The 12588-nt window shown below is 32.4% G+C and overlaps 1 protein-coding gene across 1 annotated transcript in view; it reads right to left on the bottom strand.

The window, feature by feature from the left end:
- LOC148620831 (BDNF/NT-3 growth factors receptor-like) overlaps positions 1-1935 on the bottom strand; it is a 78529-nt gene extending 76594 nt beyond the window's left edge. The window contains exon 1 of the mRNA XM_088573876.1: positions 1769-1935. Coding sequence (XP_088430002.1) covers positions 1769-1935 — 167 coding nt within the window. The remainder of the gene's footprint in view (positions 1-1768) is intronic.
- Between the last annotated feature and the right edge of the window lie 10653 nt (positions 1936-12588).

Below are 12588 nucleotides of genomic sequence, written 5' to 3'. Positions count from 1 at the left end.
GAATATAAACTTGAGAGGAAATAACGCATTAGTTAAAGCGATTTGTTAAGATGTATGAGATCTATCACGTGACTGTTTTTCGCAATGTGACAATTCAGTTCATGGCTTAATTATAAAAATGTGTCAATGTTTTAGCTTATTGGATGTATAAACACATTCCCTGGTTTCCTGGTGATTTGCTTCAATCTAATCATTTACAACTTTAAAAAATCACATCATTTAGAACAAATATTCTGAAATGCGTTAAGCTAGTACATCCCGATACATATTGATTTACATTTCATACTTCATTGAACATTGCACTTCAGTTTAGTGACTGTTGTATCATTTGAATAAAATTTAAATTTCAGGAATAGCAATCTAAATTGAATGTTAGAATTTATAAACTCGTTTTTTATACATTCACTGGTTGTTTGTACTTTCAAAATTCAGTAGTGGATCCACAGGGAGTGCAGGGGGTTGGCACCCGCCTTTTATTGAAAGATTTGTCATTTTTCATGTGTAAAATTGACAACAAATGGCAATTAATGTCTTAGCACATACACCCTTTTCTGAGAAATTCCAGCTGACACCCCTCCTTTTCAAAATGTCTGGATCCGCCCCTAAAATTGGTTCTTCAATGTTTTTTTGAATTTATGTTTGTTTAACTGAAATATTTTGTCACACTTAAAGATGTACAAAATGTATCACTCGTTAAGCATTTTACAACCATTCTTATATCAATTTAACTGATTTTTACTCTTGATTGTTTCTGTTGCGATATAATAAATGCTCAGTAGTTTATAAATCAGTAAAATCATCAGAAATTCGTATATTAAGCGCCTACACTTGCCATGTATTAGTACTACACTTTCTACAATGACTTGTGTTTAGTAAACCGCATTTTCTAAGAATTTAATAAAATAAAATTTAAATATTTGCACAGAAACATATTTTCATATCTATATCTAAAAGCCAAAAACTGTCGTTAAAGACTGTTATATAGTCATCCCTGTGTAATACCCTCAGTTTATTTAAAGTCAACCTTCGAATTAAGACCACCTGTACTATGTGACCGTCTTAATTTACCGTACTTGAAGTGTCAGTTGTAATACTAGCTGGAATAAATCCTGCTTTGGAATAATAGGATACAGACTACTGAACGTATAGTCTTATAAATTTATTTCATTTTCTCTCATTTACAGACATTCAGATGTATTATTTTTAAGAAACCCAACAGAACCCAGGCAAACAAGGTTATGATTATAGTTTTTAATTTCTTGTAATTTTTACTACTTTTTCCTTTTCATCTGAGCAGTATTTAGTCCACTTGTATAATTGAGTGTTAAGAAGTAGTCACTGTAAGAGTCAAGCAAAATCTGTAATATGTGATACAACCTAAAAAAGGCTACACATTTTTATTTTTGTTATTAATTTGCTTTACAGGCCGATATGATGAAATGTATATATATTCATTCCAGTCTGTCTACTCTTAGGAGATAATTCACATTGGAACTCCCACAGTTTCTATAGTATTTTAGTGTAATTTACAGAGTTATCTCTCTACATTTTGAATTCTACAGTACATTCTAAATGATTATTATCTCCTAAGAACAACGGTTATACGAAAGAAACATGTTACTTTCTGTTTACTATAACATTTTAAACAAGATATCAAAAATAAAAATATATAGGCTTTCCAACCATGAATCACATTTTTCATGATTCGTATCAGGAGTGCTACTTTAAAAATAATAAACTTGTTTTTTTACAGAAAAAAAGTACTCACAATTCTTTAACTCTTGCCATTTTCCTTGCATCCTTCAAGTCTGGTATATCTGTTAATACGTTCGGATGTCTACAATACATCACTATGTCCTCAACAGAATCATGGAGAAGTCCGCAGGAACACACCCGACCACATATCCCAGAATTAATACTAATTACTTTATACATAGATAAAAATACCGTTACAAAATAACAGAACAATTTGAATTGTAATTTTCTCATTTTATCTTGTGCTAAGCATCCAAATGATCAGATATCAATTGACAGAATCAGAATTGTTGAGACGCTTTCATTTCCTAGATTCTCATCAAATTGTCAATGAAAGTAGCGATTGCTGTCTTCGGCTGATTGTTCTCATTATTAGCTATTTGGTGGGAATTTCTATCGGAAATAATGATATGAACGGACACAAGCATTGGAATTATATAGCAGGTGGTTCTTGAGTTCAACAGACACTTTCTTATCGTCCGTTGTGAAAGTGACGCATAATACTTAATTATTTCACACTTTCAGGCCATTGAAGAAACTATTGGTATCTATGTGAATTTAATTACTTATTCAAACTTCAGTGCTATGATACTATGAGAAAAAACAAAAAATCGATATTTCCGAGGGCGTTTTCATTTCATTCCTGCCTCCATTTTGATATCCTATCTTTCTTTTTTCAAAGGAAACAACAGAATCAATACTTATTTTGCCTCTAAGATATATGTTCGGAATATAATATCACATTTAACTATTTACAACGTAATGGTATGATTAGATGTTTCGCTGCTCCATTCATGCAAAATAAACATTCGATCAATTTTTAACGTTGTTGTTGCTGTCGTTGTTTATTTATTAATTTTACCCCTTTTTTTAGCTCGCCTGGCCAAAGGCCAGGTGAGCTATTGCCATCACTTGGCGTCCGTCTTCGCCGTCATCGTCGTTAACAATTATACAAAACTCTTCTCCTCTGAAATTACTTGACTAAATAGAACCAAACTTGGTATGAATGTCCCTTTGGGTATCCTGCACAAAACTGGGTATTTTTGATTCGTCGAAAAACATGGCCACTGTTACTAAAAATAGAACATAGTGGTCAGACAGTAGTTTTTCGCATATACATGTATTTCAAAAATCGTGAGATTTAGCTAAATTCTTTCAATAGCTGAAATGAGCCTTACTATTAGAACTACAAACGTCTTCAGGGAAAAAAGTTGTCAGACGACTTCTAATAAGAGTTATTGCCCTTAAAAGCGCAAAATGACCCTTTATTTAACAGTTTTTAGTCAATATCTTGAAAACTATGATAGATTAAAAAAAAACTTTCAATTGTTAAAATGATCCTTATGATAAGTCCTACCAAAGACTTCTTGAGTCAAAATTGTTGAACAACATCTTGTTAAATTTATTGCCTTGGAAAGGCAAAATTTAATCAGGTGAGCGATTCAGGCTCCTGTGAGCCTCTTGTTTGTTTTTTTTCTTTGAATCATTCTTCTTTTTTTTTTTGCGCAAACGTTTCGCAAATTTAAGAACCATATTGTTAGCCAGTGCTGGATGATTCGACCTAAAGACATTTCGGACCATGACAACCAATAATTCCTTATGAATGCCAGACATTTCGGCCAATAGACACATCAGACCATGACAATTATTGGCTGATCAGAAAGGTCATCAGAACAGAAAGAAGAATGGCGTGTTGTCAGATCCTACACGCAGTAACTAGATGGAACAATTGATTTGTCTAAATTTAATTAGATAAGATTTTTCTCTTCCGTAAAAGGATAGTTAAGACTTATAGTTATTTAAGTAGCAGTCTTAGTAAGAATCATGCAAATTCTGTAATATGAGATACACTGCCAAAAAGGCTACATTTTTGTTAAAAAGTTGCTTTGTGGGTCTTTATGATGAAATGTATAATTATTCACTCCAGTTTGTCTGCTCTTAGGAGATAATCCACATTGATAATTCAATAGTTTCTTTTTGAATTTAAGTTTCATATATATATTATCTCCTATGAACAAGGGTTATATGAAAAGCCACATGTTAACTTATGTTTACTATGGCATTTTCAACAAAATATCAAAAATAAAAATATGCAGGATTTCCAACCATGAACCACATTTTGCATGATTCTTAGTTGGAGTGCTACTTAAACAATTACTAAAATTACTAAACATATGCCATACATATTCCCTTTTAATTGAAACATGCTTGCATATGCTCTTCTACGAATCAAGCAGAAGGCTGGATCAAATTTTCACTAGTTTCTACATATTTTAAATGGTTGTGTTTGCTGGTGAGATATTCAATATTCTGATTTAGTTATCCAGCTACATGTACATTTATATCACTAAATAATTTTGGGGACAAACAGTTTGAAATGGAAACTTTCTCTCTCTACAGCGAAAAATAAAAACATGTTCGTCCTTAAGGGAGTGGAATTGCGGGAGGCACAATGGAAGGTAATAAAACCAGCAAATTTTAAAAAGCACACACCTAAGACTAACCAATAAATTAAAGAAACCCATTTGTTATTTCTTACTTTCAAATAAACCTTATTACGGACATTCTAGTAATGTTTATTCTGTTAATTATAACACGTAGAAAGATAAAAAAAAAGTATACTAGGAATAGACCCGTGGAAATATCAATGGTTTGTAAATCACATTCTTAGACTAGTTTCATTTTTCCTTTCCGGAATTTCCGATGTAGAACGTATTGAAATCCGACGACTGGTCTGCTTCTTATTGTTTATTTATTGGTCTTCGGAGAAGCGACCAAGTGAGCATGCCTTGCAAAATTATGTTCAAAATAACGAAGCGGTAAAATTCTGTAAAACTGTACTGTCAAAAGTTGAATGATTGCTATATTATTCATACAAATATGTAATAACTTACATAATATTAATGTATGGCAAGCCAAAGTTGACAAAGATGAGTATTTTTTAATATGAAAAAATGATTTTTTTAATATTACAAATTCATTTTCTAATATTACAAATACATTTTCTAATATTACAAATAAGATTTCTTATATCACAAAACACTTTTTTAATATTTAAAAATCATTTTTTATTATTAAAACTTCAATTGAATTTCTAATATTAAAACTTCAATTGAATTTCTAATATTAAAAAACGACCTTTTAATATGGCAAGCCAAAGGGGACAAGAATCAATATTTTGTAATATTAGAAAAGGAATTTTTAATATTACAAAATTATTTTTTTTAATATTAGAAAAGATTTTTTAATATTAGAAAAGATTTTTTACTATTAGAAATTCATCATGTAATATTAAAAATTCCTTTTCTAATATTACAAAATATTGATTTTTGTCCACTTTGGCTTGCCATATTAATGTGTCTGTCTTCCATATCTTATTTGCTAAATTATTGCTACATATTTTGTTTGCATGTATATGTACATAGCATTCATAGCATAAGCCTTTTTTGTTTTACTTGTTATTTAAGGAATGATATATATTTTTTCGATCTATCCATAACCGCAATCCCGTGGATCACACTAAATAACCTGCGTAGCAGATTATTTTTCAAGTGTGCACCACAAGCATTGAGGTTTTTACAAATACACCGAAAAAATATAACAGCCATTCATTATAATTTAATTTTAATATTAAAATTCAACCAGTAAATCATGAGATGATGGATAATCTTTTTCATCCAATCAGAAAGCGTGTTACCTTTTAAATAATTTTTTTTAAGGAATGACTGTAATGTTGTTTTTTTTTCGGTTTTTGAGGAACTAACCTCAATAACGTGGTACATACTAAATAACTTCCGTTGCAGGTTATTTTCAAGTGTGCACCACTGGCACTGAGGTTATTTCAAATAGACCGAAAAAAATATAACAGTTATTTCTGATAATTTAATTTTAGAATTCAACGAGTAAACCATTTAAAAGGTCGATGACGTCCCAGTCATATATAAAAAAAAGGTCTATGAGATGATGGACAAAATTTTTACAATTAGAAAGCATGTTACATCTGAAATTAATCATATTATTATGTTGAAATTTGTGCACACACCCTAGTTAAGGCACTTTGGTTATTTAATTCAAACTACATCCTCCCAAGTCTGGATTTTGAGTCCACCCTCGCTCCCTACAACCCCTGACATCACTCATTCATATTTAGCGGGTATCGTCCAGCGCCATCTAGTGAGTTACCTAAATTTAACCCGGATCCAAAATCCAATCAAATCACTCATAATAGAAACTCTTCGATATAACTTACAAAATGGCTACATACACATAACGCCATTTTTTTTCGCTAAAGACTCTAAACAGAATCTACAGTTATCATTTTTGGTTATATTGAATCATTTGTGATATCTTACAAGTATCAGTTACTCGTGTCATTGTTTACCTTTCCACAGACACTTTATGCCAAATCAATTTTCATTGGTGCTTCGCACCCGGAGAAGCAACCGATCGGAATTGGCTGGACGATACCCGCTAAATATGAATGAGTGATGTCAGGGGTTTGAGGGTGCGAGGGTGGACTCAAAATCCAGACTTGGGAGGATGTAATTTGAATTAAAATTGTGCCGATTTGCTCACATTCTGTCAGGAGTTTGAGGGAGCGAGGGTGGACTCAAAACCCTGACTTGGGAGGGTGTTCAATCTATCAATTCCGTTATTCTCCACTACAACGACGTAACATTGCATGACATCTAGGAACGGAAAACATGTTTGTTTTTTTTTATGATGGGTCAGTGGGACTAGCAGGCTCAAACACATTTAAAAGCGGTATAGTATGCGTCCTTACTTTTAATTCCTGGAAACACCTACGGATTTTTCATGTCTATGTAACGCAAAATAAGAAATTTTCAATATATTTTTTATTTTTATTTTGATTATGATCAATGATCATCATTTTTATTCCTAATCGTGCGTGCGGGAAACCTAAACGTCTCAAGGAGTTTACCTGAAATTAAATGGAAAAAAATATGCCATAAATGCAGATACTTTTTGATGTATTTATTAGGTTCGCTTTATATGAAAGCAATACTCAAGGTCTATTACATAATAATGAAACCTGTCGAAACAAATTGTATTGATCAGGGATCCAGAAGTATAATTGTCGGTGTCTCAAGACCATAAATTTAGGTCTCTGAAAAAGTAAAACATTTAGAAAAAAAACAATATGACGAAGGTGAAACCTTTTAAGGCTCCCGAGGAAACATTAATAAAAAACAACTTAGTTTGATATTTTTTGTCAGCTCTGATTTGATGATTTAAACATATTTTATTCAATAAATAAATTGAATAGGATTGGCAAAGCCTATATATATCCTCTCCATACAAGGCAACAAATACAACATGCAGATAGATTTAAATAAACATTTTACTCTAAAAAAAATTGTAATAGTAATTCTCTGTGCAATTTAAATTATAATGCAGAACTTTTCCATTGTCTTCAAATTAAAGTCTTTTTTTAATTTTTTTTATTTTAGAATATTATCAATATACATTTTTTGTAAACATTGATGGATAAAGTTCAAAGATTGAATATTATTAACTCGATCTTGAAAAAGAGGTATTTTCTGCATATTTCACCGATCCCTTCATGAAGGAAGATGGAATTGATTTGAAATGATTTTTAATATCTAGCAATAATTAAATTAAAGTGCATGATAAATATATCGTTTATAAGTTTATAATGCTGATGAAGAGACCAATAAATTAGTATTTTTATAAAATATAAAATCAATATTTTATGAAAAATTAAATGCCTGTGAGCAATATAATGTTAAGGTCTAAGCAGACAGACTGCATTGACCTCCTGTGATGAGCATAGTAATTGCAAGATTACAAGAAATGATGATTATCTTCAATGTGGTCCCTACAGTGCGGACAGTTTTGGTTATCAGTCAAGTGATGAAGAAACAAATGTTGATTAAGATTGCTTGCTTCATTCCTCATGCTCTGATTTGATACATTATACTCATAACCTTTTATCATAAAATTTTGTAATGATATATATTTGTCCTAAAGCATTATGCTAATTGTCATGGTCTTATATGTCTATTGGCCGAAATGTCTGGCATTCATAAGGAATTATTGGTTATCATGGTCCGAAATGTCTTTTGGTCGAATCGTCCAGCACTGGCTGACAATATGGTTCTTAAATTTGCGAAACGTTCTAAAAGATTTCTTTTATTGTATTTAGTTTCGCTTCATTCTGTTTCATTTTGTACAGTTAAATTATGTTTTTATAACGATTTGATTCATTTTATTTAATTGATTCGTTTCGATTCTTTCTTTTATCGGTTATTTTCGTTTTGGTTTGGTTCATTTTCGTTTCGCAATTTTTATGACCCGAGAATTATGGGTAATATTGATTACGTAATTTTCGTATACATCAGGGCGCCATACTGCAGACTATAAGGCCAACCCTATCTTGGAAAAGCTATGATTCGATTTGTATTTAATTATCGAAACTAGCAAATAATTTCCAAGGCTGGTTTGGTTCTCAGTATACGCAAATGAAGCTGCCATTATGCTTTTTTTCAGCCACTGAAAATGCAGGTACAAACCGGATATTGATGTTTTTTTCTTGCCATAAGTATACAGAACCAAGTTGATAATACAACCATAAACGCTCCCTTCGGAAAAAACGTATATTTAACCGTGACTCGCGTTATTGCGCGAGTCACGGTTATTGGTTCGATTGTCGTGGTCCGAAATGTCTCTGGGTCGTTTTGGCAATCGCATGGAATTATGGGTAATGGTACTTTCGTAAACATTGGAGCGCCTTCTGTTGACTGTTTTGACAATCCATATCTTGGAAAATATATGATATGTTTTGAACTTAATAAAAAACGCTACTGTGACTGGTTCTGTTCTCGATCACATTTTTCGAAGTGTACGAAAATGAAGCTGCCATTATACTGTTTTTAAGAGCAACTCGGCGGGTGTTTCAAGAAAAACAGAGGACGCTTACCCTACCGGTGCACCTGGTCCATGCTCCCAGTTTTTAGGTGAGTCCGAGTTGCTCATTTACCTTTGTTACTTTGTATGTATGATTTTAGTTACTTTATGTTCTTTGTTGTGTATGTCTGTTTTCCATGTCTGGTCTTTGTCCCTGGATTACATTCTTTTGATTACCGCTATAACCTTGGCTCCCTTGATTACTCTTTAAGTTCCCGAATTTACATGCACAAACCGGATATTGATGCCTTTTCAGCCCATAAGTATACATGACCTAGTTGATAATACAGCCATTTACGCTCCCTTCGAGAGCGTATTATCAAACATCTTGCATAAAAAATAAGCTAGTCCAAGAAAATTATTATCATTATACCTACAGTGTTTTGGCATAAAATTTGGTCATGTTTATGAAAATATGTAGTAAAGAATAATATTTTTTTTTAATGCACCTATATGCAGACATCCTTTGAATTTAAAAAAGACCTCACTTTTTACAATTTAATTCTCAATCATGACATATGTTTCCGCTGACACTTGCGTGCTTATATCTCCTTTGTTATATAATCAAGTACATGCCATGCGTGCGTGCTGTCGCCTTTAAACTTTTTAATTGAACTGACTATATTTTCTGTAAGTTAATGAGCTTTATTTATGAGTAAATAATTTATTTGTAAAAATATATGCAACTTGCATAAACTATTATTTCAACAAAGAGATCAAGAGTAAAGGGGCGATGGACGACTTTTAAAAGTAGGGTCAAGGACGACCACGGTCAAAGCGGAAGGCAGGAGGTATGGAATCAGCGAAGTAAACTAAGACACAAAAAGGTACTCAACACAAGAATTCGAATTAAAAACAAAGAAAAATTAATGGATGTGGATCTGTACACACTATATGGTATGAAATATAGCATAGGTGTACTGGTAGAGTAAACACCCTTTGCTTGTGCCGATTTGCTCACATTGTGGCTAGTAAGTGCAACAATATGGGTTATTTTAACAGAACAGAAACACTTATCTCACATTTATTCCTACTTCGATCTAGTGCAGATGTTTGATGATCAATGCTTATAGTAACTGTACGCATAAAAGAACCTCGGGACATATTTGGCTTTAACATATTTCTTATTTTATTTGGTTTCAGGGAATAACTTAACATCTGTGAAATATTGTTCTTTGTTCTCCAGTAACAAAACGGTGACATAGTTATTTGTGATTTAAAGTGCGCACTGAATTGCACGTGCTTCCACACACCTCAACAACAATTAACCAAAACTAAAAGATTCGTTAAGCCCAGTTTCAGCACTAAAATTTTGTTCTATCTACGCATCAGTCAGTCAAATATACACTAAAACTATAAAATTAAAGAGCCAAACCCAAGGCTCATTTACATACGTAGTTTTTTTCCTCATCGCAATTGGTATGTTCTAGTATTCCTCAATTATTGAGACAAACACACAAACTATTGCCCCGCCATTACGCAAAATATTCCAATCACCTAGTGTATCGTTCTATTTGTCGACGTTGAATGAAAATGATTTTTGAAGTGTAATATGGCTAATGATAAAAGACTTGCATATTAAATCAGGGGAAGTGAATTATTGAGTAAATTAAACAAATAATGTATTTAATATTAGTTACCATTGCAACTTTACTCACTGCCCATACAATAAATTTTTCGGCACGTCTCAAATTATGTCTAATATGCATATGCATAGCGTCGAGTAGATTAATTCAAATTTTAGTTGGAAAATTTTGTTAATTTTTATGCACAGTTTTGACAAATTTGGGAAAATTATAACCTGGAGCTCCCTTTTATGAATTTCACCTTTGGAATTCCCCTTTATATGTCTGGATTCGCTCCCTGTGAGGGTTACATAAATAAAATTGATTAGATACTAAGACATTTTTTGCGATTAATATACGTTTATAGGCGGTCATTGGTTTTGTTGGATGAAATTCCCTTTGACCCTACCGATTATCATTTTTTTTTATTAGCTTACCTGGCCAAAGGCCAAGTGAGCTTATGCCATCATTTTGCGTCCGTCGTCGTCGTGGACAAATTTAAAAAAAAAAAAAAACCTTCTCCTCTAAAACTACTGGACTGACAGATTTTAAACTTGGCATGATTGTTTCTTAGGGTGTTCTGCACAAAATGACCGTTGAAAGTTTTGATCTATGAAAAAACATGGCCGCCGTTACTAAAAATAGAACATAGGGGTCAGATGGCAGTTTTTTGCAAATAACTCAAAAACCGTTGCCTTTAGCAAATTTCTGCCTGGGTAATATTGTTCAACATCATGAGACGAACCTACGCCTAAATTTTCAAAAACGATTGGTCTATTGATGTAGGAGTTACGGCCCCTGAAACAATTATTTTTTGTATTTTTGCATGTGCAACTTTGAAAATCTTCTCTGAAACCATTTAAGATCATTGAATGAAAATAAGCATAATAGTTCTTTAGTGTATTGTGCTCAAAATGACTGTTGTGATTTTTAATCCGTGAATAGATATGGCTGCCTATACTAAAAATGGAACTTACGGGTCATAAGACAGGTTTTTGAAAAAAAATAAAAAATTGTTGCCTTTAGCAAAATTCTGGTTCAGGTCATGAAAATGCTATGAAAAGCATTTTCTGCATTTGACAATTAAGTTGATTTTAACTTAGCCTGTCTCATTCCTCAAGTTTTTTCAAATAAGCAAATGGTTAACCAGGTGAGCCTCTAGTTTATTTTTAGACACTCTGGTTTAGATCAAGTTTTGGTCAAAAACAGATTTTCTTATCTTAGATAATAAATTGTATAACCAAGATCCCCAAAAGAAAAAGCTTGCAATCAGAACATTCCAATAATAATAGAGGTGTATTTTCTCATTTTATAGCGTGCTTATATCTAGGTTGAAGTGATCCCTTCTGGTAGCCAACAAGTAAAGCTGGTAGTGGTCGAGTACTTAAATCGTTGTTAGCAAGGCTATGGAACTCAAAAGACTCAAAGACACATATTGTCAGTTATCTGAATAATCAATTCATACCACAAAGGCGGTACTAATACTATAGCTTTATATGACACAGTGTGTGGTCAATAAGCCGGTAAAAAACCGTTGTAAATTTCTGGCAGTAGTAAGAAATTGAGTTTTATTTCTGAAACGCCTGACTAGCTGTTACAGGGCGTTGAAATAATAAGAGGATGTGGTTGTTCTAACACTATTTAATCAAGATGCATGTCAAGGTGAAATTCCCTCGTATGAGGTGCAAAGGACTCATCAGATATCAAAAGTACATGTTGCTACTTCGCTTCTCTGACAAATGTATGTCTACCTCTGAAAACTTCAAGTCAACAAAACCTTCTACAAACTCTGAGATAAGAGATATATGGCTACCGACTAAAAAGAACTCACTAACCGACACAATGGAAATTTCCCTCCAAAACTCAACTACATCAGGTCAGTGTCATGACTGACCTAGGGTCACTCTAATTAACATACTATAAATAAGTAAAACACATGTACTGTAAAATCAAAACATAGAGGTATTTCTAAAGGTAAATCAAAGTACTGAAATACTAAGTACTGGTCTATGATCATCTGAAGAATAAAAATCAATCAGTAAAACAAAGTCAATAAATATCATATAGCGCATCAATTATATACACAATAATCATGTACACATTATGAAAAAACCCACTGTACTACACTTCAACGAAAACAAAAAATGAAAACAACGATTTAAAAATATTATATTATATCTTGACATTTAATTTTTTGTGTGCGTTGAATTAAAATCGGGTGTTGAAAAGAAAATGTTACCACACCTTTAAATGTCGCCGCGCATCCCCCATTTATATTTGTACATTGATATGTTGGGTTCAGTATAAAAAAGGGTTCACA

Source organism: Perna viridis, chromosome 3 (assembly GCF_037379345.1).
Source record: "Perna viridis isolate PV_CMFRI_1.1 ecotype Kerala chromosome 3, ASM3737934v1, whole genome shotgun sequence".
In the NCBI taxonomy this organism is placed as follows: domain Eukaryota; kingdom Metazoa; phylum Mollusca; class Bivalvia; order Mytilida; family Mytilidae; genus Perna; species Perna viridis.
Note: the sequence above shows the minus strand (reverse complement) of the source record. Positions and strands in the feature narration are given on the sequence as shown.